Source organism: Platichthys flesus, chromosome 22 (assembly GCF_949316205.1).
Source record: "Platichthys flesus chromosome 22, fPlaFle2.1, whole genome shotgun sequence".
Lineage (NCBI taxonomy): Eukaryota > Metazoa > Chordata > Actinopteri > Pleuronectiformes > Pleuronectidae > Platichthys > Platichthys flesus.
Genome location: NC_084966.1, coordinates 6,579,787 through 6,607,092, shown reverse-complemented (window position 1 = coordinate 6,607,092; position 27,306 = coordinate 6,579,787). Strand labels below are relative to the sequence as shown.

Here is a 27,306-nt window from a genome sequence, read left to right as displayed (position 1 = left end):
TGGCGCGGTGGACAACCCCCTGCCACTATTGACGGTATAAACATGTAAATGAAACACATTACCAGTGACAATCAATTGTCCGTGAGCGCCCTGCGAAACCTGCCCTCTTTCCTCCCACCCTCTTTACCCCCCCCCCCCCTCACCCCCACCCCCTCCTCCCAACTCCTTGCTCAGTGACAACGGCAAAAAAAAACAAAAATTGCCCCTACCGTCAGGAAGGAAAATCAGGGTGAGGGGGGGGAAGGAGGGAGGCTGGTGGATGGGACATAGGAGGGAGAGAGAAGGGGGGGTGAGATAAGAAGACAAAAAAAAAGAAGAGGAAGAAAGGGAGCACCTTGTCTTACCCCCCCCTCCTGCTCATTCTCTACTGTGGGAGCAGCGAACACAACTTTAAGAAGGCAGGGGAATAATAGAGATGGACAAATTGTTTAGACTGGCAGAAATCTGCCATTGTCTGGGTCTGAAAGCAAGGCTACCCCCCCACCCCCCTTCCACATATACACATGCACTTTCCCCCCCATTTTTCTCCACCTTAAGCGTGAATCTGTGATAGCCTTAATATCCGCATTCAGACTATTATATCAAACTCCTGCAGCCAGAGAGAGAGAGAGACGCTGAGCGGGGGGTGGGGGGTGGGGGGGAGACTGGCCTCCTCTCAGTGCTGTTTCTTCTTCTGCTGCTCTTGCTGCCTTCGATTATGTAATCTGTGCCTTTCCGAGGGTATGTCCTGACATCCAAATGTCACATGGGATGCGGCGGAAATTCAGGAAACTGTTCAAAAGCCGGGGTGACACGGAATCAAACGTTTGGGGGGGGGGGGGGGGGGAGAAGAATGCAACATCTGCATTTCCTCTGTCGCCCTCTCAACGCTGCCACAGTTTGGTGCAGAGAGTCCGCGTATCATCCAAATCAAAAGCAACACAACTACAAAGCCGAGTCGGGTTCTTTCTGCCCCTTCGCTGGAAACGGCTTGTTTTTGATGCCTGTGCCGGTTCAGCAAGAGGAAAATAAGGACAGGTGTGCGAGTGCGTTTCTGTTGGGCGAGCACAGCTGGATGTGACAAGCAACACCTGGCAAGGGCCAAACTCTCAAACACTTCACGCTGCCGAGATCAAGTTTCACACCAGGAGAGGAGAAGGGGCTCTTTTCTTTTTTTTCTTTCTTTCTCGTGTAGCGGTTTAACAATGGGGGGGGGGGGAACGAGGACTACAAATGAAAAGTCATTTGTCGTTTTTGTTGCAGCTTCACAGCAACGTGCAGGTTTGGATGAGGAAGGGGGGGGGGGGAGATAAGTCATGTACTGTGGTTAAATACCACATGACAGACTGGGCAGTGAGTGAGTAAAGCTACAGTAGCACCTCCAGCCCTCAAGGCCAACAGTCATCTGGATGAGAATGTCATTGGTTAGACAACTTAGTGAGCAAATGCCTCATTAATACTAATTGGCACAAATGCTGAAATGCCCCCTTCCATTTTAAACAGCAGAAAAAAATGATCCTGACAATCCCAGTTATTGTTCTCTCTGTGGAGGACGCGGTCAATAAAATAAAATTCATATTTGATCAGAATTTAAAAACATGGCCGGGGCTCGATCGTGAGATTAAAACAGAAAAATAAACCAGATGTAAAATATTTAGCATTTAAAAAAAAATAAAATAATGACAGGTGGCAAGGAGATTATAATTTACATCCAAACATGCCCGCGTGCACACCACCACCTCTCACCGCCACTCAGTGAAATTAGCTTTAATTGTACATATTTCAAATTTGTGTATATTCATCTGATTTGTTAGTTAAGGGAAGAAAGAGGGAATCTGGATGCATCCGCCATCCATCTGGGAAAAAAATGGAGCAAAAGCCCTGTGTGTGTGTGTGTCTGTGTGTGTGTGTGTGTGTGAGTGTGTGTGTGCGCTGCATTTATTCTTTTTTCGGTGCATTTGAGGCGTTTTGCTAGTTTACTGCTGGAGGAGTCAGAGTCTGTCCTGCCGGCTGTCACACGCTTCGCCCTGCCCTACCATCCCTCCACAGAGCCAGGCAGGAAGAGGACAGAGAGACAGGCAGGGAGACAGCGAGGGGAGAGGGGGGAGAGAGAGAGAGAGATAGACAGAGAGAGAGAGAGAGAGGAGAGTGGCCAAGCCTCAATAAGCCCCTGCATTCCCAGGGGGGAGGATTGGGGGTGAGGAGGGGTGGGAGTGAGGGGGTGGGATGAGGTGGGCTGGAGGGGATCATCAGACAGAGCTAGTTGTTATGAGAGACAGAAAAAATATATAATTCTGGATTCATATTTCACATTTTTCAATATTAAATCTATTTTCTTGAAATGCTCGTTCTCCCGTATTAAATATTTTTTACGTAAGAGATATAAATATTCTTTAGACGTGCTGCCAAAGCTGGCCATCTCTTGTCAGGTTTAAAGGTGTGAAAATATATATTTGCTTTGCTAATATTATTTTATCAAATGCTACATTTGGTACAAAAGCCAAGACTGGATTTCTCACTCCCCCCCTTTTTACAAAACAGGTGGCCACGACTGAACCGGCTGTTCCATTTCAAATATGCCCTATTATTCTATTTTCCTTTTTTAAGTAGGAATTCTGCAAATGTACACGCACGCATATGTATAATTATTGGGGAAATCTCCTGCTCCACTGTTGTGCTGTTTAGTGTGGAACAAAATGCTTGTCTGGTATCGATTGTGTGAAATCAATAAATGAAATCTGATCTAGATAAATAACCTGTGGGGGCAGAGATTAAAAAACTGTTGTGGAGGAAAGCAAATAAAAGGCTCGTGTGAGCAGCTGAATCACAGCCTCGCTGCTTCACACACGCTGCCTCGGATCCGCCAGTGTGTTTGGAGCCTATATGGAATAATCAGGAATAACGGGGCCAGGATATGTCACTGCAGATTTGCCTCTTGTGGGAAAGTGTGCAGTCAAATGGAGACAGAGAAGCAACAAATCTTCACCTCCTGCCCTGCACCCCCAGACCCAATTAATGTCCTGCATTTATCGGACATGTCATCCTATTTATTTATATATGATTACTCCATTCCAATAAACGTAAAGAGATAGAGAGAAAGCAACAAAAAAAAAACAACAAAAAAACGCACAAGTTCACGATTTGAACCAACAAGCCAACTGCCACCTCCTTTGAATTATTTCACCACTCAGCTCGTCCGGGACTAAATGACTTTAAAATGTTGCTTTTGCAGGGGAGAGGCCATTATAGCGATAAAGACATCACGGCCCAAACAGCGCGTTGGTCAAAGCAAATCAAAAGTAAAGTCAGGGGACTTGAGTTTCTCCAGCGAGCAGCGTGAGACCGCTCCAGCCACCCATGGCTCTGAGTGACCGACACACAGTGGCCCCATGGCGGACTTTGTCCCGGCGAGCAGCAGCCGGCACCGCTACTCTCCAACTTTCCAGCATCCACAAGTTTCCAACCGAACCTCCTCGCAGCCTCCACACAATAATCCCCCGAAATATACAGTGGGAATTTTTCGGGGGAAGGATTTCCAAAAGGCGAGTGGGGCTGCATCGCGGAGGCATTTACGCACAGTTTCTCCGCTGGATAACGGTCCCGTTATCCCTGCGTAAGGAAGGGGGAAGGCTGATACGCGCACCAGCCGCGGAGCCTCACATGTCCCCGACCCGCAGCAGAGAACCTTCCAGCCAGGCTTACATCCAAACACATCCCCCCCCCCGACTGCTTGCATTGTCTCCCCGGTGATTTTCTTACCGTTTTTCCGTCTCGGGTTGGCTTGTTTTCGCCTCTTACACCTGGGGCCATCCGCCATGATCTCTTGCTTCATTGATAAGTGTGTGTGGGATCAGATGGCAGCTCGCATGGACTCGATTCCTTGATCTCAGCCTGATATCTGACGGGAAACACACAGAGCAGCAGCGACAATGTGGGCATTAGCGTGGAGGTCCACTTGCGCCGGACGCGCACAAGAAACTGCGACTGGAACTTGGATGTGGGGTGGGGGGGGGGGGGACAGATTGTAAAAAAGAAAAAAGAGCCGTGAGTGAAAGTATGAGAGGGAGCGGTGAGGGGATCCGTGCCCATCTAATTTTGATTTTCAGCTGATCGGCTGTCAGCTTAGTGGCATTAACAGCAAAGCAAACAGCAGCAGGAGGAAGGGAATTCTAATTTCTCTGATTAGTAAAACCACTATTCTCCTATTCGCCAGTGAGAACTGCAGCGACAACATGACACTCGATTTCTTATTTCATTCAGAAAAGTTTCACACGCCGGGGTTTAACCCCCAGAACTTGAAAACAAACTCACAAATAAATCGTTTAGCTCATTTTTGGAATAAAACAATTTGGGTCGGGTCGCGTTTTAGCGCCGAGTCCGAATTTTCGGGGGCAAGAGGTGAAACAGGCTCGTACATTAATACGCTGTCAGATTTGAGGCTCCGGATCCAGAGCTTACATGCTGGAGACGGAGAGCGAGAGAAAGGGGAGCTCAGCTTGCATCGGTCTTCACTGTGTGGTCCGATTCAAAGTCACACAAGTTCAATAAACCCCCGAGAAAATTGCTCCTCTCGGGTTTAACCAACTAAATCCGAGCCCTCCTGTCAAACCGTTAATAAACAGCAGATGGGAAATAATTGTTCAAATGTGCCAAATGACTCCGCAGCTTCTTTTAAAAAGGCACAAACGGCGCATAAACAAAAGCGATAAGGCTCAAATCGCCTGTGTGGGATGTTCGGGGTCGTCTGCTAATTTATCAGCGCAAATACCGTTATTAGGGTAAGTGAATATTGACAAGAGGGTTCTGTTTGTTGTGGAGCACCCGGGCGTTTAGCCGGTTGACACAAACAGACACTGATAAAATACAGAATGAAGAAGAGGATCTGGGAAAGAACGGGCTTGCAAATCGCCCTTTTTTTTTTCGCCTCCTCCAAAAGGGATAGCGGTGTTGTGCAACGCCAAACGCCCGGGCAGAGCGCACGTCTCCCCGGCTGTCAGCTGCCGGCAGGACGCCTCGACATCACGGAGGTGAAACGAGGAGAAAAAAGGAAAAAAATCTCAGCAAACGCACCTAATTCCACCTGCGCAGGTACGGCAAAGTTGAGCTCCAACTCTAACGCGGGCGCACGCAAGTTTAATATCCAACCGTTCTCCGAGTAAAAAAAAAAAAAAAGCGCTATAAATAAAAAAAAAGGAGAGGAGAAACGTACCTGTTTTTAGGGGAATAAAGAAGTGTCCTGTGGAGAGCAGTTGCGAGGATGATACCGGAGCGCGTCGGTGAGCGGATCCTTTTCCACCGGTGATAATAAAGCCTTAGAAATAAAGCCTTAGAAATAGTTGGGAGGAGGGAGGGACCGCTATTCCTGCTAGGGCAGGTTTACAACTGATGTCTTACACCCACTCCAGGAAACAAACCTGGGTAGGGACTGACGTGTTACGCCTCTTCTAATGACATTTTTTTTCTTTCCACCTCCTTTTCTTTGCCATGTAACACAGAGGAGAAGCCCCCTGAAACGCACGCCACCTATCTTCACGGGAGGGGATAATTGAGGAGAGCCAAACGTGAGCATCTTCTGGGCTGAACGTTAAGTTTTTTTTTCTTTTTTCCCTCCCTCTCTCTCCCCCTCTTTTCTTTCCCCTCACTCTCCTTTCTCTTTCTCCATCTCTTCTGTTTTTGAGTGAAACCAACTATGTCGGGCTTCGACGCGCGGAGCAAAGAACAGGCGACAGTGTTTTTTTGCCTTTCTTCGCGTGAATGCATGCATGCGTGTGTGTGTGTGTGTGTGTGTGTGTGTGTGCATCCGCGCGCGAGTGTGTGCACGTGTAGAAGGGGGGGAGAAACTTGATGCGCGTCCACGCTGGCTGCAGTCATCATGTAAGGATATTCTTTTTTCTTTATTATTTCTATTTCCAGTGGGTTTAACTTGCAGTAAACGCCGGGGTTGGTGCGCGGGATGCAGGAGTTGGTTTGAGGAGACAATTACGCATTTTCTTCGTTATTGTAATTGGCTGCGACTTCAAAAAGGTATGAGGATGTTCGGCTTTTTCTCCACGCTGCACAAATGTCCCTGGGGACTGTCATTTAGTGTAAAACATATTATTCTTTTTGCTTAAAAACTCTGCCAAGTATCGGGACAAACTCACTGGTCTTGATTCCAAATTGGAGAAACGTTTTCTTTTATTGAGAATAATGTGTATTTAATGTTCAGGGCTTTCGTTTGTTTTGAGATGTTTTTGAAAATTACTTTTAGAAAACATGTGCAGCTTCTCTGCGTCTCAGTAGAATTTATATATTTGTTTTTTGTTTGTTTCCAAATGCAAAGGTTTGAAAAATTTAAAGTGGATTTAACAGTAAAATGTTTTGTATCACCTGGAACGTGGCCTGCACCTGCAGCACCAGTGAGCCTGCAGGTACACTGATGTGTCTGTGCACGAGGGGAATTATTATGATCATTTGTAATTTTTATCTCTGCTATTTCCCCGATTGAAAATGAACCAAAAGGCAATCCGAAATAAATGTGTGACATTACACAACTGTGCCCGCATCAAACTATAACCTGCAGCGGTGACAGAGACGACTGAGCCGCAGCAGGAATATTCGGATGATACTAAAAAAATACCATAAAGTAGAATAAAGTGAGCGTAAAGTCACCGCAGAGAGCCCCAGCCGCGCTGCGGGTCCCTGCTGGAGAATTACAGGCACGTCACAGGAATAGTCCAACATTATTAGAGTGATTTTTCGTTTCTGGACAACACTTAACACGAAGAAATCCCGCATTTATTAGAGAAGTCAACCATCTCAGCCATGTCTGACTGGCAACAGAGAGAGAGAGAGAGGGAGAGAGAAAAAAAAGGGGGGGGAGAGGGATAGAGAGAGCGGGAGAGAGAGGAAGCTCCACCTTTGCAGCGCCCTGATTGGTTATGTAAATAAAGTATTATTTTGTGTCCTGTCCTCCTGCAGTTCGCCACTGTATGGCTAATTAAATCATCAATCAAGGGGCTGAACTGGTTGATGCCCCCCCCCCCCACCTTCCAAAAACACACAACACAGAATAAGAAACATCAAATGCAGGCAAACAGAAACGAGCCATCAACTAGAGTCCTAACTTCTGATGGGGATTTTTATACAAATGGTTTTACGCAGCCGTTTGCGAGGAATACCACTTGTTCTGCTGTTAATATATATTTTTTTTTGCATACGCCTGGTTCAAGCTTGATTTGTCTCAGAAGGGGGGCAGAGGTGGGCAGAGCCCGGCCGGGGTGACGCTGCTCTGGCTCCCGTTCGCTCGGGTCGAAAGTGGATCCGGGTCCTGGGTGAATTATTGTCATGCGTAATTCACTGCCACGGTGCTTGCATGTAAACGAAGCAGTCCAGCTCCCTCTCTGTCTGTCTCTCACCGTTAAACACACACACACACACACTTACGTAAAGGGAACACACACACACACACACACACTCGGTCCCATTCATCCATGCGAGCCTGGAGTGGCACCTCTCGCCTCTTTTTTACGCGCACAGCCTCTCCAACGTGGGGCCGCATATTCACCGTGAAAACGGATTACAGTCGCTGTGTGACCTATAGGGGGACCTTGTGCTTAATGAATATATTGATTTAAATCGTGGAGGGGGGCGGGGGGCACCACAAACATCAAATGCATCCATTCATAAGTTTTGGAATTTCTTTTTTTATATTGTTGACGATTAAAAATGGAAACATGTTGCTGCGCACGCATGTCGTCCATGTGATTTAATTAGTCATGTGGAAAACGATTGTTTATAATGTTTTGGAGGATTGTTATTTATGAGCTGATTTGTAAAATTAAAAAAAGGCGGATTAACAATTAATAACCAATATTTTCTCATGAATTGTGGTTATTTTTTACTGTATTTGTCTTTGTTGTACGTCTTTTTTTTTTCCAAATAAAAATTGCAAGTCTTTACAGCACATTTTCTGCTTATCGGTGTATTTTTCTGAAGTTGAAATGTTGCCCGAGAAAAATCAATGAGTAGAAATTCACTTGGGTTTAATGGTTTTTAATGTCCGACACCTAAATTTGAGCTGTGCAGTTCTGCAGCTGTCTGCCTGAGGCATGACTGCTGATTACCAAGATTATAATCCTAATTTTCTCTCCCTCTCCCTGCCTCAATGTGTGTGTTTGAATTTGTGTGTGTGTGTGTCTGTGGAGAGAGAGAGGCCCACACATAAACACAGTGGTGCGGTGGGGCTGCAGGAATGTTTCGCAGTATTTTGAGAATCTGTCAGTCTAATTACCACCACTGTTTGTGTGTTCAATAGAGTAGTCGGGTTACACTACTCCTGTATATTGTATGGAGTCTGTCAGCTGCCATTACACGAGTGAGCGTCTCACCCCGGCTTCAAAGTTTCTCCCCGACGGGAGCAAATAACAAAGATGCACGTTCGAGGGTTCCGAGAATAAAAAAATGAATTTACACTGGATTCACGCGGCTGATCATAGTATCCAGCTTTAACTGCAAGATTAACACAGCAGCACAACCACCAAGCAGGGAGGTCAGGTCACTGCAGCGTGACCGTATCCTTCTGAAAATGTATGACTTGTCTGTTTCAAACTCCTAGGTTCAATTTTGTAACATCTGCAGGTCAAACGGCAGCGAATCTGCATTGTTGCCTTTCGGGGTTAGTGTTCCAGTCGGGGTGAGAAAGCCTCCAAACCCCCCCCCCCCCCCCCCGTAGATCACCGGGAGACACTAAACCTGTCCAGTGAAAACTAAAACCGGGATTAGCAGCAGGTTTAACTGCAGAGTGAAATCAGAGACCGGCTTAAATCACACCGGCAGGCGACTTCACTGACCATCTGATATGTGATATTTATTAAAAGAGACCGACGGCCCGGTGAGACGTTCATCCAAACAGAAGCAGAAGAAGAAAAACCTGGTCCTATTTACTACAATGAATGCTTTTATATAATCGTTTGTTTTTTTGCAGCCGTTACTGGTATATGATGAGACACAGTGAGAGAGGGATGCCACAGCAGAACACGCCTCGGGGACTGAAACACAGTCGCATGTACACGTTGTGCATTCAACAACTCAGCCGCCAGGCGTCCCTGATTATTGGCCTAATTTAGATCTGTGAGAGTCACATGACGTTGCGGTGCATCCAGTGATGAATCTATGCCCAGTTCTCATCAAGGAAGAGAAGAGAAAAGAGAGAGAAACACTCAGCGGCTCCACCAAACCTGTTACAAGAGGAGGGATGTTCATTCGGATCGTGTGTGAATTATTTCATCATTCTGAATATAATGTCAAATTATTTTAAAGCCTTTTCTCGGAGGAAAAATTTGACTGATCAAGAAAACCTTTTGTGTTGCTCTTGTCAGCAATTTTTTTTAATATTTTCTCCTGATGTGAAATAAAATGGTATTTATGTCTCTCAGATGTGGGGACCGGGACGCCTGCTGCAGGGACGGCTTCACTCACAGCACCGGGGTTACACTTCCTCAGCCATGTTCAAGGATTACTTGTTTCAAGGGCGAGTTTCAAGTGTTTCACTTTGTTAATGAGGCAGATTTTCCCCTGCTGATGACAATGACACATCCCAAAAGGAGGAAATAGAGGAAGAGAGACGGGGCTTACACGTTCATCTCACACCTCCAGACAAACTGAGCTTATCTGCGAGTGGAGATTTATTTAAGGTCCTAGCCGACAGTGTGGAGGTCAAAGGTCAGAGGAAGGCAAACACACACTGATGTGGCAACATGTTGTATGATCCAAACACAGATGTTTGTAGCTTGAAGCTGCTGACGGCTGACGTGTCGTGCCAACAGTTAATCCTTCAACTGTTGGCAAAAACAAAGCTGACATGTTTCCAAGCACAAAAAAAAAAAAAAAAAAAAGAGATAGTGATTCAACGTCTCCTCCAGAGCTTTGAGCTGCTCAGGTAAGAAAAAGGATGAAGTTGGATTCATTAAGCCCTATTCAAAAATACATATATATTCCAACTGGTTAATATAACATGCAACAACCTGATCAAAATTATTAATAGAAAACTAGTTAACACCTTCTAATAGGCAATTCTGCACATTTTATAACAACTACCTTGTGAAAGCTGGATTAAATCGGACCTGAAGGACAGTGACTGGGTTACAGCCTCGTCCAACAACGTTAGCTCAGATTACAAAACACGTTTTTTAAACTTGGAATAATAAAATATAATCGGAGCCTGAGAGTAGCATGGACCAGCCCTGTGCTACCTCCTCGCGTGCTGGGCGGTGTTGCTGTTCTCAGCGGTTGCATCATGCATGACTTTGACACATGACATCTCTCAGACATGAAGTAAGAGGGGATTTCTTTTTTTCCCATTTATTATTTTCCGGTGAAATACATCATCACGATGATTCAGATTTGCCCACATTAGGAATTTTTTTCGAAGACCTGGAATTATACACCAGCAAAAAGTTACGTATCCACTTTCTGTTGAAACAAACTTTAGCAACACCAAACTTTAGGTTTAACTTTAACCCCTATATTTATTTCCTATTAATCAGTATAGGGTGTTGCAGAGAGAGGCAGAGGTTGTGTGAACGTTTTTAACGATGGGCCCTCAGCTGAAGGAGTTGCTGTAAATACAATTATTACCACTTCATGCGACGGGGTAGAATCAAACAAAGCTGACCAGCCTCAGAGAGTGGGTCCGCAAAGAGGAAGAAGAGAGGGATGTTGTGAAAAATACACGTCTGCGATTCAAAACAGCTGTCAAGTGGCCGCGGCCCCTCGAGTGTTAAACCCACGTACAGTTTGTGCCTCGGCCCCCGATAGCCGGTTTTATCCTCTTTAATTAAAATAACGGCCGTCGCAGTGTTCAGAGGATTCGAATGCACGACAGAGACGCCATCGCATCCCAGATCCCATCTCCTCTCCGGCTCCTCTCCTCCAGCGCCGCGACATCAAACTCAACATCCCTCGACGGGGCTTGGCTCTGTGATGGCCGCCACCGCCGGAGCCCCGACGCCACAACAGCTCCACAGATTGACGGACAATTAAAGACCGAGAGGCGACGGCTGCCGCGGCGTGTGATCTGCGAAGGAGCTGCTCAAACATGCAAAAGAGAATTTAGTTTACATTTGCCGGGAGCGAGAGCGAGCGGGGAAGAAGCCCCCTCTCTCTCCGAGCACTTCTGATCTCTCGCAGTCGGACAAGAAAAGCTCGCGGAGAGAACAAGATCGCTGCATGGCAGATTGCTGCAGCAACAAATGCCTACACCAAAAAAAGTATTGATTTTTTTTTTTTTTTATGTTGCTCTTGTTAGCTGAAGCCTGAGCAGAGGCTGCTACAAATGACCACTTATTCATCCGAGACTCTCACCAGAACAAAGTGGGAGCCGTCTTTGTTTTCTTGTTTATTCCAGGGGAAAGAGGTCACATGATTTGTGGCCCCCCCCGAAAAACAACAGGTCGGGGAAACACGAGAGGAATAAAGAGTCAAGCTGCTCCTCGATTATTTATCAACACACAAACAAGTGATACCTTTTCGTTTTATACCTAATTTTCTTCTGTTTAAAATATAATCTTTTTGTGCATGACATTAAAGTAAAATGCAGTTGAAAGCGCCAGAATAAAACTGGTAAGAGGGCCTTGAGTCCCTTGCATGCACAATTAATAAATTGGTACTCTAGAAAATGACCTTCTGTTTTATGTACTTATGATTTTTCTGTAGAAATTACATTTCAGCAGTAATTGCAGTTCTCTCAGATATGAGACGAGTATGAGACGAGTTGAAGGAAGATTCTCTTTGACTCTTATTGATTTTCTGGCATCAAAGTGAAGCTTGTTATGAGTCTTAAGTTTGAAAGTTTGGAGTCGTCTTAACATTGGATAGATTTATGACTTATGGCTTAATGAATGGTCAGCAGTCGGATTCTGTACATGCTAAGGTGTCAGTCTATTGAGTTTAATAACAGACCCTGGAGCAGCGGTGGCTCTGGCTTCACACTGCACTAGCATGTGGTTCTCATAATTTGTCCGGCTTTGATTGTCTGGAGATGCGAGTTTGTCGGCCCTGCGTTGACATGCGCACACTTTGTGTCTTTGTGTGACCGTTTTCATGGTGCACACGGAGAGAGGTGAGGACGTGGGGGGGGGGGGGTATGACATGCAACAAAGGTCAAAGGTTAAAATCAAAGCAGTGCCTCAACCATTTGTGGAAGGGGTGTGAGTGTTTGGGAAGCAGACCCACAGGGAGAGCGCACGTTTATGTAATGTGATATCCACAGTGTGAGTGTACTGCTGCCTCAGCCTCTGCACCAGTGCCACCACAACAAGTCCTGCACGTTCACTTGACAAATCCAATGGTTCTGATGGGGATTCTGATAGATCGCACAAGAAAACTTTTTGCTCCGAGAAGAAGAAGAAAAAAAAGAAAAAGGGATACTACTTATTGCCCGCTGAAATTAATAATTGACAGCATATCCGCTGAATAATTTATCAAACATTTGAATAATTGTTGTAGCTCTAATCTTGACAGACATTTGCATATCGGCATGCTCTTAATATCTGCCTCTATATATGAATTCATATCCTCCCAGGACACAAAGATAGAATTAAAAGATCTGACTTACATCTGCGGAAACCTTGTCTGGCTCTCAGAGATTTTTCCACTCATTCAGATCTCGTGGATCAGCTGCACTGCAAGAGATGAAAAGAGAATATACACTTACTATATATACATGGAGACACACAGGAAAAAAAACAAGATGTGCAATCACATGTAATACACCAACACGCAAAACATACACAAAAAAGCTAAATTACTTTTGTGAGTTTCTTATTTGCTGCCGTTCAAATGCAACTTTGCCTGCAATTGTCCAAACTCCCCCATCGCCCAATGCACTGTCTCCAAACAAGTGTGGACGTGCTTGTTTGTCTGCCCACAGGATCACTAACTACAGTGGAAAACTCGATGCCAGCCAACTAATGTTTTCTTTCCACCGACTGTGGCAGAAGTTTGCAGAGAAGTCGGCTCTGAACCCGTGGCCCCTTCGATAAAGAGTCGGCAGCTTTGCTCGTTTGCGGTTTTCAAAAGGTTTGCATTATTTTTCCAGAGCTGCCCTGGACAAAACATATCTATTTCATCCTCCCCGCAAATTTGATGGCCCTGCAGGACTTGGAGAAAGTCAGCTCACGGTTCGGCTGGATGCGGCGTGCACCTCCACTGCTCATTTTTTGACATGCCATCCTTCCCCTCATTGTCATCCGTGGCATTTGTTATCTTGACGCACAAAGGATTTCGGGGGGGGGGAATGTTGATGTAAGCCGGTGTAGGAAGCAAATTGCTGTTGTGTCCGCCGCTTCCTGCCGTCTCTCTATCCTCAGCGAGCAGGGCGATCACTTTCACCTCTCGCTTTTCAACGGGTTTTTTTCCCGTGCAGCCTCCGAAAACAGACAGACAAGAAGGCATTCGGGTTGTCAGTGTGTGTGGTTGTGTGTGTGTGTGTGTGTGTGTGTGTGTGTGTGTGTTCAGAGTGGAGTCCATGATTCCTCTTTTGATCCCGGTGTGCTTGTTGTCAAAAGCTGCCTGGACTGAAGAGACTGTTGTCCACAATTGACTGTGACAATTAGGGCACGATCACAGTAGCCGAGTGGAGCACTTAAAGGCTAATTTACATGTCACTTTGCCGAATTAAAAAAAAAAAACGAGAAGAAGAGCGAGAAAAGATATTCTGCTTTCGCCCCCCCCCCCCTCCTTTTTCACCTTCTCTTTTTCTGCCCGTCTCCTCTTTTTTATTCCTCCGTGCCTTGTAAACTGTAATTTGTACACTGCTTAGGGGAACCTGGCAGAGGAGAGGCGACCGGCATTTCCATTTGAAAAGAGGCAATCACCAGGCCACTGCTGAGCCCATTGTCCGGTGGTGGAGTGGAAGCGGCGGCAATTTACAGGCAGGGGGAGTTAACCTTCTGATGAGGTACATTACACACAGGGTTTACACCCGTACGCATGTAGATCTTCTCGTGTTTGCCGATATCCTGGCCAGATTCTGTCTTTATCTCCAAACCTGTGCGCTTCCCTCGTCTGTCAGGTTGACGACTCGTTCATCTCACTGCCTCTCCTGCGGCGAGGCCGTTAACCGGGCCAGCTTTTAACCACACCCACCAGGTCCTGACCTCATCTGAGATCCCCATTTGAATGGAGGATGCTTCATATTTTCACCCGCGCAGCTGATTGGCTATGCAACGCGACAACGAAACAACAGTTTTAGACTGTGACAAAGGAAGGTCGAGGTCGTGCCGTTTGAAATTTTCGGAGAATTATTTGTTCCCAACGAATAACAGTGACCACAACAGATAGAGACGTCAGCTGGGCCCTGGCTCCTGGAATGTTTCCTCTCCAATGAGCGACCGCAGACATGATTCAGCGGAACTGGGAGAGTTCTAATTTCTCACTGATCTAAATCAATTTTCAAAAGGCATTTGTCCCTTAAACCAAACACTCTAAAAGTGACATTCTTTTTCATGATGCGTGGCATAGGCCGTTTCCCAGACCTGCTTAAGTGCTGTTAGAAAAAGGACAACGCCTTCATTCATGTCAAGAGGGCACAAGCCAATAAAGCAATATGGCAGGACAAAAAAAAATGATTCTAGTTTTGTCGTGTTGCAAAGCTACGGCATTCAGTAACTGGAAAAGCTTGATTCCCATCAAATATTGTTTATTTCCATCTTCAAAGTTGCTGCAGGATTGTGGACAGGTTTTATTCCACAAGGTTAAATAGTTAATTGGCAAAAACAAAATTCAAAAAGTTCAAAATTACGTCAGTTGCGTCCTTAAAAGTCTCGTCCCGGCTCAAACAGACAGATCTGCCTCATGGCCGAAGTTTATCTTCTCCTGTTCTGACAGGCTGTTTGTGACAGGTGCAGAGAGTGTGTGTGTGCATGAAAGTGTGTGTGCGTGTATGTGATAGCCCCCCCCCCCCCTTCATCCATCTCTCCCTCGCACACAGACACACACACACACTCCTGCTGTCCTTTCAAAGAGAACATAGAGGGGACAGAGTGTGTACAGAAACAGCAGGTTGATGGGATAATGCCCATCATCTGTTGCACCGTATCATTTCTGTGCCGCCATAACTGGCTTTTGTAACGGCCCTGTACCCACACACACACACAAACAAACACCTACACACACACAGACACACACACGACGTTTCTGCATGAGGTTCTACACATGAATGAGCAAAATAATAGAATATGGAGGTACAATAGAGAACAACTGAATTCAATAAAGCGATCCAAGGTGGGATATGTATTCAGCATGCAACACTGGATTGTGTTGTGAAATATAAAAATGCACAAAAGCCATTTCTGTGCACATGTCCAGGTGTGTGTGAGTGTGTGTGTGAGCACGGTGTGTGTGCGTGTGAGGTGTTCAGGCATACGTCAGCCCTGGTCGGGGATTGTTGTGCGGCTCAGCCCGCTCACAGTAATCATTGGAATAAACTCCCCTTCTCTGCTGTGAATGACCTAATCCAGATTTTATGGTCATTATACCAGACCTGTTTCATTATGCCGCAAACATACAGAGGAGATAATCTTAATCTCTGTAATGCCACTGTAAACGAGAGCAGCACTGCTGTTGCTCTGAAACCACCTCTGGTTGTTGTGTGTTTTTGTTTCAGTTTTTTCCGGGCGACGATTCAAAGTGTGCGTTCTGTGATTTTTTTTGAAGCATTGGCGGCTGAAATCCTTGATTACACACGTTTTTGCCGGATACTTGAGTTACTAATACGAGTATCAGGTTGAATGTAGGTTACTAATCCCAGCGATTGAGCCTTTAATTAATTGAACAGTTTTGTAATAAGGCTGGGAGGATTAGTGTGTGGACAGGTGGGCAGATTTAAACCTCACTGGGCCGGACACATGTTGAGACTGAAGGGAAGCCATCATCCCAAACAAAGGGGGATTTTTATTCTATTCCATGGAAATACTCCAAACGTCTGTGTATGTGCAGCAAAATATGATTCTGTTGCATGTAAGCTTGAATGTAAGCTTCTGCAATCCATGTGCTGCTGCAGAGGCTCCATTTTACAAAAGGGTTCTACACAGGAGCTTCAAATGACATCACATTTAAAAGGTGCTAGTTCCACGTAGCACGATTGTCAGTGTAGCGTGGAACATGTGCATCTTTAAACTGACATAATTCTCATCATCCCTTAATAATAATTCCTGCAATTTTGCAAAAACAATTTCAATTTCTAGGTAATATGCATTTTCCCCAAGGCTCTGTCATTAGATTTGGTGCCTGTGCAGAAAACCAAAACTTACTGACAGTGTCTGGAACTGTCAGTAAGCAAAACATGGTGCCTAGAAATAATGGGAGAATACATAACATCTTGCTCTTCAAAAAAAAGTCGAAATATGACCACAAATTTGCAAACCTGACACTCGAATCTCAACTCAGAGGCTAGATCTTTTGAAAGCTGCATTTGAAAACTGATTGTGTCCAAGTGCTGTGTCTCATCCCCGACCAACGAGGGCTCCAAGGGGTAGACAACTCTCGGGCCAACCTATCCCAGGATTCATTGCGCTACACTAACAAACAGTTTTCCAAGAGATAATCGCGGTGGACACGGTGGCACAGCATGGCCCCAGCTGCCTGCTGCACAATGTATACACTAACCCTAGATATGGATACGGATACAGATAGAGGGCCACTTAAACCCTCTCTGTGATGACTGGGGAGGATAATAAAGCATCGGTTTCATATCAGATTTTTGCTGAGAGAGGCTCTTATTTTTACTACGGGAAGGAAATTCAGGTGAGCTGTACGTTTCTTTTTAGGGAAAGATTTTGAAGGATGTTTAGACCACATGTCCCTCTGTCGAAAGTACAAGAAAATAAGCAAATGAGAAGTTTTTAGGTAAACACCTCCACCAAACAATGTTTCAAAAATGTAAAGGAGAAAGTCATCTGCAAACAAAATGAGCCTCAAGATGAAAAAGAGGAAATGGAGCTTTGTCAATGTTTTTGTCCATCCACACTTTCCTCTTCTTAAATTCCCAGTTTACGACTTCCTGTTTGTTGTCACATCCTGTATCCAATGAGGATGCACACATTTTAGTTTAACACTAGTTTAAATATTTCCTACGATCTGGTGAGGATGCGCCGAGCCTCTCAGTGCCTTTTTTGGGGCCTGTGTGTGTGTGTGTGTGTGTGTGTGTGTGTGTGGGGGGGGGGTACTTCATTAAAGTACACTCTTCTGCAAATATTGAGCCACAGCAATAAAGCACCGCTAAAGCCACAAACTAAACACAAAGCCTCCTGCAAACCAGACAGCAGGGGTTTCAGTGCTATGCTCCAATCAAGTTCTGTCGCCTATTTTTGGGGGCAAATGTGGGAAGAGGAGGGAGGAGGGGGGGGGGGGCAGCGTTTGGGGTTTGGTAGGGTTGTTGGGGTCTGTCTTTACAGAATTGTCTATCAATAGGTGCAGCCAGTGTCAGTAGTCCTTCTCATCAAACCGGGGCCTGACAAAGAGGCGGCGGCGCATGGGAAAGGGGCAGCAAGGTGAAACTAATGCCATGGATGTTTGATTCATCAGGGCCTCATTGTTGGCGGCCACGGCTGATTGTGAAGGTGCAGTCAAGCAAAAGGGGTGCGGAGTAATCAGTCGGATTTATGGTGCCGAGGGCCTCGGAGAGACAGAGGGAGACAGAGAAAGAGAGGGAGAGAAAAAAGTCAGAGGGAAGCTGTTTGCAGTGCAGCCGGAACAGGTCGAGAAATACACATACCTCATGGAGGAAAAACATCTTTTAGCTCTTTTAAAATGTGTAGTTCAAGTCCCACAGCCTTGTCTACCTGCTTGGTTGAATTAATTAAATAAGATACGTGAAAAGAAAAGAAATACCATAAATAAACCACTGACCAATAACCCCATAACCCTAGTTTATTTCAAAATCTGAACCTAACTGCATTCAGACACATAGTATACAGTACACGTGACTAAAGACATGTGCATATAATACAATTGTGCATGTAAGCTGTCACTTACTCACAGAAAGCAAAACTCTTATTTTGAAAAAATTAGTGAAACTTGAGTTTTAGACGATCAAACGCGGAGACAGAATTCATAAACGCACATCTCAGCACATTGTGTTCACGGCCACCTATTGTGCTGGGCTGTTAATGGATTATGAATAGGAGGGGTCTGATGATTACGTCATGACTTTGACATTAACCAGGACATCATGCACGGAGCCAAAACCGGAATATATGTTTCTCGAGCTATGCACTAATGCACCATAGGGCCTCCGTGAAGCTGGGAAACACATTTAATAAGTTCATGTTGAGTTATACTTTAGATTTTAAAGCAGCATTGACATTTTGTTTTCTTGAGTAAGTACTACAGTAGAAAGCTGGCAGGTAAGATCCAAGTCTATAATGTGGTAGAAAAGGTAAAATGCTATTTACTATCCTAAAGTACTCAATAAAACTGTTTATAAACATTTCCTCCTCTTTCTCCCCCCCCCGTTTTTGTCTCTTGTTCTCAGCTCTCGTCTCCTCACCTCTCCATTTTCCTCATCTTTCAGCTTCTGCCCATCTTTCGCCTCCCACCCCACCACCCCCCCCCCTCCCGCAGTCCATCACGAACCACCTCGCCCCCTCCCCCCCCCCCCTCTTTTTTTTTCTCTCCTCCTCCCTCCTTTCATCCCTCCATCCACCTTTCTGATTGGTTGTCGCGGAGGGAAGACAGATGTAGGGCGAACAGCAGCTAAGCCGTTGTACTCTTAAGCCTAATGTGGAAGTTTTATATGCAAAGAGGTGAAGCAGGGAGGAGGGGAGGGAGGAGGATGGAGTTTGAACTGATTAGGATAATTCCTGCTTTTAATACAGCTGTCCCTCCAGCTTAAGGTAAACCAAATGTTGCCATCGGAGATTAGTGTACCTTGCCTGGTTATTAGCGATCCCCCCCCCCCCACCCGCTCCTTCCTGCTCACCCCCCCTCAGACACACACACACACGTCAGAAATGTCTCTAAAGCCGCTCGAGCTGGCATTAATTTGAGAAAGAGAGAGGCGGGAAGGAGAAGACGAGGGAAGGACGGGAGGGGGGTGGGGGGGGGAGAAAAGTGCTGCAACTTGATCTTCTACACCTGTTGTGAAGCAGTGTGTGTTCTTGGATTTTTTTTTTTGTGCCTTCTGAATTTCCTTTGCAGGAATTTTAGGGACGGGGTCTTTAGGTGATGAAATCTCGGCTCATTCTCACTTCAGGATAAAAGTTCCGGGTCGGGTTACAGATCACTTCAAGACCTCAAAGGTATTGTATTTCAAATGTTTCAAATTAAATAGCTTTTTTTAAACCCTTGAACAATTTTTCTTAAACTCTAAAATAATAATACAAAATATTTTTTCAATTTTTGTGTTGATAAAATGTCACATTTTTGCTTTCGTTATTTTCTGTTAAAACGTGTGTCTTTGAGGACATACATACAAAAATACGATTTTTTTAAACATCTGATCCCTGTGAAGTACTATGATAGACAAAACTATGATATTTTTTATCCCAGTACAGAAAGTAACTTTACCAAAATCCAGGAATGAAACACTGTGTGTGTGTATGTGGACACTCATAAACCCCTTGTGTGCGTCCTGAGTGTGTGTCCTTGTGTGTGTGTGTGTGTGTGTGTGTGTGTGTGTGTATACCTGTGCATCTGTTCAGGCTCATCAGTCGACATGCTCTCAGTCGATGCTGCCAGTTGGCTTGATACCTTCACACCCTGAGAAGAACAAAACACACAGTTTCTCACACTTGGCATCTCACGTCAAATATTATGTCACCCGCTCTGAGCCGGGGCCTTTAACGAAACATTAGTAACCGAATACAGCCCACTTGGCTCCAGAGGTTTTTTTATTTGAAAGCCTTTTCAATACTTGAGCTGAGACCACGGCTCAGTTCCTCTGTGGAGAGGGAAACAGTTCCAGTGCAGAACCACAGCAGAACAAACCACCGACACTCCAGTCACGGATGTCCGACTTTCTCTCAAGCGCACGGAAACAAACAATCCAAACAAAACTGTGCACTGGTGGAAAACACAGAATACTACTTAGATGAATTTTTTGGAATATCTTACAATACAAATAAGGAAAAAAGTTACTCATAATGTTATATCTGTAAATCTTATTTTTTTTTAAGTTATTAGATACACTTGTGTTCCTTTTAGTTTAGATTCACTTCCTGGATGACCGAAAAAGACTAGAATTAAATACTACAAATAAGACATATTTAAGTTTTTCTTCCTTAAAAAAGTGGTTTGTAGTTTTGATGGCTAATATAGAAGGTAACGAATGTTCATATGATTAATAACAAGCCTGGTATTGATGTCCAATCCCAGGCGTTCAGCTCTCAGGCAGTTCAGATCTAGTCACTCAGACCACACATCAGTGTGTGCCTGACCTCACTCAACTGTCCCGACCACTTTCATAATGAACCCAAAGTGTTTCTACCCAGCGCAGTGTTTTCCCGTACATTGATTATTTGCGGCCACTGTCACGGTATTCGCTTTGTCTGCCACGTATTGATTCCCTCTGATTAAAATCTTATTTAACTGTGGAGTAACGCGCTGCGCATCGATTCGCTCGGCCCCTCCTGACCCCGTTGTCTCGACACACAATGACACGGGGCGAAAAACGACAACAACATAATAAACACAAACAACATACGTGTTAGTGTGGATATAGAGCAAGGACATCTAAGGACTGATCACAAGTAGATTCCGGAGACACGTGTGGAATGGAAGGAATTTCTCCCTGACCCAAACCGGAGAGGCATTCTATTGTTTTGGATGCATGTTAATTCCAGAGCCTTCTAATATGGCCGACAGAGATTTAACCCATGTTCATCATGTGTGGGGTTGTTCTCAGGCAAATATATGCAATAGTGATGTTTCCAGGAACAAATGCATTCAACAAGAACCTGGACTTTTTTTATATTTCTATCTCATTTGGAATAAAACCCATCAGCCACAGGAGTAAAAACGGAGATGCACCCACCCAACAAACTAGGTGGGCATGAGTAACCTCTCTAAGTACTGGTTAAGTAAGTATACTAAATACTCTGTGACCCAGTTCTCACACGTGTACTGTAGCTGTCACAGAATCAACCCCACTTTCTGCAGCGAGCTACTTTTGACAAACAAGGGAGGAGAAATCCGTCGCCTGCAGCGCTCGACGGGAACATGTGGAGATTTCCTCCCCGACCAGATTTCCACCGACAAGTGAGGAGACATCAAACGGCTCCAAATTAAAACAAATGACGGCAATTTTCCACGGACAGTAGGTGTGTCTTATCTCTTCAGCTGACAGGATGTTTCATAAGCTTCGGGCTTCAGAAGATATCACCTGATATCTTCAAGTCACACTGAGCAGGGCATCACTCAAAAGTCTTATGTGATAATTAGAGCGCCTGGAACTGGGACGGGGACTGGTTTGCACGAAGTAAGTAAGAGATATGTATTATACCAGAGCTTTTAGACACTGGACATTCTAATGACATTTTCTGCAGTGACTGTTAGAATCGCTGGACAGTCTCCAGGGTTCATCCTGCCTGTCCCAACAGGAAACTTCACAGCTAGCGAGCGTGTTAATGACATTTCTAACAACAAGAAACACACAAATAATCCAAATATATCCGAATGAAAACAAAGTGCCATAGAAGACGAGGAGATTCGAGACCTATTGCTGATGGATTATAGATGTGCTGAGAACTATGCCCCTCACCTGAATGATCTGGACACTCTCCTGCTGTTGTGAACACGTCTGACCAGGACGACCTCCTGTTGCATTCTACACATGTGAAAGACGAAGTCCAGAAAGTGTCATGTCTGAAACGTGCTTGGGTTTAGATTTGTTGTGTTGAACTGGATGTGTCTACTGAATCTCCCAAGTGGAGAAGGAAAGGTCACATTAATTCAAATGACCTCTATAAATAAAAATCCAATAACTACATGTGTGTTTTACCTGAATTATCAAATTAATCTTTCACGTCAGGATCACTGATCTGTCACATTAAGAGTTTTCATGTCTAAATGGGTCAAACCCAAAACACTGAGGAATTTGCAAAACCTGACACATGACTTGTATGTTGTTGTTTTTCTGGGAAATTCATGCTTCTCTTTGTAGCAGCGGGAAAACAACGCTGTCACATGCTGGCAAATCTTCACAAGATAAATACCGGTACAAAAAAACGTTGTCACACACACATGCAGAGGCAGCGATGCTTCACTGACGCCCTGAATCACAGAGAAGTGAACACTCAGTCAGAGGAAGCCATCAGAGGTGATAACACCGCTCGTTTCTGCTTCCCTGACATGGGAAAAGATGGTTCATTGGCTAATGCTTAACAATAATACAACACCCCTACACACACACACTCACAGACCCACACTCTAACACCACATGAGGGTCAGAGGGCAGAAGAAGAGAGAAATCATTACAGACACTGACCCACACAAACGGATGATTACAACCACGACGGCCCTGCGTGGATCGATGTGGAACAATTCACTCCATTATCGGGGTTGGCTAGTTAGACAACATGCCATGGGTAAAGTAACAAGACTGGAGAAGTTGATATCATCGCAGCCGTGTCGGGAGAGATTTCACATAAAGGGATCAGAAGCACAACTGAACTAAAAACACTCTTTGTCCAGTTGTTGCACAAAAACTTTGGCCGTACTTTTACACAGATTACAGCATTTGTGGCTCAGGCGCTGATAGTAGTTGGTGAAAGTTAGAACAGGAAGTCAGTCTGTAAACTTCCTTATAGCTGGAGTCTGATTGATTGATTGGTTGATAAAACTGAGACGTATGTGAATCTGTGTTTGTAGATATGAAAACTTGTATTTGACAGAATCAAGAATGAAGAAAAGATGCAAGTTCAAGTTCACATTTTTGTTCGAAAGTTATCAGTCTGTTCTTCACTCTAGTTCTGTATATGTGGTTCTATTAGTATTCTACAATAGAGCAATAATACATATATGATAAAGTTTAAGGTTAAACTGTTTAACATCAAGCCTAAAAAACATTTGTCATAAGAGTTTGATAACAACAATCTTGGGAATTGCTGCCAAATAAAATAAAAATGTATCTCTGTATATTGGTGTTGGGAATATTTACTCTCTGATACCTATAATCGATAAATAAACACTTTCCATAACCCTGCAATAATGCACACTATAGTGATACCTGGAGGTTACATGAGTCATACAGTGTTTCTCATAAATATCATGGATCTGCCCGAGTGCCGTGGGCCTGTTCCCTGGAACCTGGGCTGTGTTCTCCTCATTACTCTTTGTTTCAGTACATCCTTGTTCGCATCCTAATAAGTAAATGTGACCTGACTCGAGCGCAGTTCCAGTCGAGCTGAGAGGGGGGCGGAGGCGCGATGGCTACAGGCGGGTCAGCGGGTTAATCACACTTGACTCGCAGCTCATTGCGATTGTCTGGACCACTTTAGACGTCGAGCGCGGCCCTTTCAGCGGGAATCCCATTAACCTGGCGAGGAGACCGTTTAAACACGGTGAGTGGAGCGCCGATTAGGTTCAATCTGAGATCCCCCCCCCCCGCTAAGCAGTGTGTGGCGGAGCGAGCGCCGAGGAAGCGGAGGAATTCAGTGTGCGTGAACTTCACCAGGACATGGAGAGTGCTGTGTTCCGTCTGGAGGATCTAAAAAAATGACATCCTTCTTTGCTCATACCTTCAGTGTCTTTCCTGGAAATTAGCAGTACAGGATTTTGTCCAATAGATTACTTTCTTTGTTTCACGCATATCTATTAAGTGTACACTCAAATACAGTTTGAGTGTATTTCATTATGAGAGTACCATCAGGGATTTGTAACATAACTTTACGTTAGTAGGAGCTGCTTTCAAAAGTAAATTCAGATCGTGTTCCAACTTTTGAAAGCCTGAGATGGATAGAATAGCCTGAGCAGAGGAAAAAAGAAAAGGAAAAAAGGATAAATAAGAGGAGGAAGAAAGGTGGAATACAGAGAAGACAACAGGAACAAGTAAGAGACATCCCCTCTCGCTGTTTAACAATAACTCACACCCTCCTCCTTGCTGAAGGATATGTGCGACTGCGAGTTCAAACAGTAATGCTCAAAGTTTGCACCACTGCACCGCTGCTCATTGCATTATGGGTACACGGATGAAGGTGAAGCGAGGGGGGGGGGGGGGGCCTCATGCGTGTCCTTGCGCTGGGATAATCACACGTCACTTAGCATTGATCTGACACGGAAACGTGGCTAACACAAGGTGGGCTCGTATGCTCACACACTGCAGCCTCCTTACAGTTTTCACTCAGGGTTCTACAACAGGTCGAGGTTCCTTCTAATACAAGTGGGATCAGTCACACCGCCCCTCTTCCTCATTTGGCATTAGCAGTGGTTTAGTTCATTTGGCTGCTGGTTAATAAGGTGGAATCAATATGGAGAGAACTGCAAAGGGCAGGCAAATATGTTAGTATCACATCTTTCCCTTGTTACAGAGTTCTGAGACAGGACAGTTTGATTTATTTACCTCACAACTGTATAACTGTTGGACACTGAAAAAACTTTTAGATCATTATTGGAGACTAATGATTAAGTTGTTTACCAGAGACGAGAAAATCATAATAATGTTTGATATGTGCAAGAAAGATATTTTCTCTCTGTGTGAGGTTTCCCCTCAAACACACACACACACAAACAGAGAGAGAGAGAGAAACAACTCCACTAGAAAAACAAAAGGGAGAATTTTTTAACTCGTCAACCTTGAAGCTGGTGCACCTCTCAAGGACAGCCGAGGGGGGGGGGGAACTGATAGGTGTGTGACCTCGACCAGCCCGAGATTTACTGTACTGTGCAGATAAAACAAGAGCGGGCGAGGACTTCCAGGTGAGAGAGATGTGTGTGTGTGTCTGTGTGTGTGTGTGTGTTGGGGGGGGGGGGGGGGGGGGTTGGGTCATGTGAGACTGAGAGGTTTGTTTCTTCTGCCGTGGAGGATGTTTTCCCACGTGTCAGATTGTTAGTCAGGGATTTCCATTAAACTTGGGACATGGGCCAAGAGAGAACTCAATTTCTTTTTAACTTTCTTAAACATGTTGAGATTTCCATCAGGGAATATACTTCATAGCTTTTGATGAATCCAAACAACAACATATTTAGTTATAATGTGTGAATTCTCTCCTCTGACGTGCAATGCAACATGGTCCCAAAGCGCTGACGTGATTGTTGGACTCAATCGGGCCTTTGTCACCCCGAGGGAACTTTGCCAGGACGTGGGGGGGCTGGAGCCGATCCCAGCTGACATTGGGCGAGAGACGGGGGCACAGGCCGCCGTCCCATCACACGGCCTCGGAAGACAAACAACCATTCACTCTCACACTCACACCTACAGACAATTTCAAAGTCCGTCCAATTAACCCAGCCGCCATCTGCATGTCTTCGGGACAGTGGGCGGAAGGAGAGGAGCGACAGACACGTGCCGGACAAACTCGACACTGACACACCCGCAGTGACACAGGATTTGAACCAATCACCTTCTCGCAACGAGGCAACAGAGCCTGGGTCAGTTCTGACACTCTGACGCCTTCATTAGAACCAATGAGTGACTGCAGGGGATGTAACAATGACAATATGTCTACAAGACACTTGTTTTCCTATCAGGTGTTAACAGCTCACAAAAACATGGCTGATGACTTAATGGCTGGTGACTTTACCTAAATACACAAAATGAAATGAACAGTGACAGTATCCTGTGTGACTCCCTCTCTACATAATCAAACATAAGTGTGTGTGTGTGTGTGTGGGGGGGGGGGGGGGGGGGGGAGGTCTGCATGCGAGGCTCTGACAGCCTCGACAGTTGCGATGGGCGACTGCCAAGCGGCTGCTAAATATACACTGGGGTCAGTCTCTGGCAGTTCCTCGGCTTTGTCAGAGCCGCGCTTCAGGTTTTCTGATAAAAGGCGCGTTTGGAAAGTCAAGAGACAGCTGTGACAGGGGAGAGGTCGCGCGGCGGGGACCTCTGCGTGCGGACGTGCGCGAGGACCTGACCTGTCGGAGGTTGATAGGCACAATAGGCGATTGGGGGGGGGGGGGGGGGGGGGGGGTAGCAGGAGTTGTCACTGAGGTCCCTAGATATCCAGTGAAAAAAGGACTGAGGTTGGCGGCTCTCCCTAGCCCGGGATTTGTGGTACGTTGGTTTGATGTGTGTGTTATGGCTACACTGCAAAAAGTAAATCAATCCACTCAATTTTAATGATATGTTTTCTATGTGAGGATCTAATGTTTTTTTCCTATTTAAAATTTGTATTCTTATTAAACTATAGTACAGTTTATTAGAAAACTTTTTATGAATAATTAAATTACCTCTAGCCATAGGTTAATTTAATCAATGGGAAAGATTTCATGAAATATCATCGGAAGCAAACATCCTGTGCTTTTAATCACAAGATTCCAACGTGTTTACATTTAAATTAATCAAAATTAACTTAAATATAAAAACATAATATCTATAGTTATCAATTTTGCATGGCATGAAAACAAACCACATAAAAGGAACACAGTGGAGAGTCACCTTTTTGACTGACAGGTGATTTGACAGAAGCAGCTCAGGAAAGAAAACAAAAACTAAAATCACATTTGTAAAAAAAAGAATCTCCCAGATGAACGTTTAATGGGGGGGGGGGGGGGGGGGGGCTGCTTTTTGCAGTGTGCCGGTGCAGTCCCCCGTCCGCCTGTGTGAGTGTGTGTGAGTCCGTGTTTGTGTGTGTGTCAGCAGAGCATTGATGAACTCAGCACAATGTTGAATGGGGCTGTTTTGGCAGCTGAGACAGCGGGGCCAAACCTGCGGGTCAGAGATAAACGCCCCTCGCAGCTCCGAGCCGCCGAGAGGACGTCCCATCAGAGAGAGAGAGAGAGAGAGAGAGAGAGAGAGAGAGAGAGAGAGAGAGAGAGAGAGAGCTCGGGACAAACAGCTCGCCGAGGGGACAGGGAATGGACGAGAGGTTAGACACACAGGCTCGCGAGCGGAGGGTTGCGGGTGGAAATCCCAGAGCGGTGCGGGACTCGCTCCCACAACAACCCAAGGAGAAAGATAATTCTCAGAGAAGTGACAGCTCGTCTTTGAATTTGTCTTCCAGGTTTTTCCAAACTAGCATATAGGCTGCTGGCTCGATTTTCATTGGGTAACTCATCAGTTTGCAGTTTCTAGTTTAACCGACATGTCTTCTGATGCCTCTGCAGCTGAGAATCATCACTTTTATTTTATTGAAAACTTCCTAATGCACCTGTACTGTTTCAGGAAGCAGGTGTGGGTTATTTCCATAC

At 45.2% G+C, this 27,306-nt stretch overlaps 1 protein-coding gene across 2 annotated transcripts in view; it reads right to left on the bottom strand.

Moving 5' to 3' along the window:
* The window catches only part of zeb2b (zinc finger E-box binding homeobox 2b), an 81,019-nt gene extending 75,152 nt beyond the window's left edge, over positions 1-5,867 (bottom strand). Inside the window, exons 1-2 of one of the 2 annotated variants that reach the window (XM_062380726.1) lie at positions 5,189-5,867; positions 3,739-3,877 (exon numbers count right to left, since the gene is read on the bottom strand). In XM_062380726.1, the coding sequence (XP_062236710.1) occupies positions 3,739-3,811 (73 nt within the window). In that variant the 5' untranslated portion in view covers positions 3,812-3,877; positions 5,189-5,867. Of the gene's footprint in view, positions 1-3,738; positions 3,956-5,188 lie in introns of those variants that run through there. The other variant, XM_062380725.1, reaches the window with a different exon arrangement.
* Positions 5,868-27,306: the final 21,439 nt, after the last annotated feature.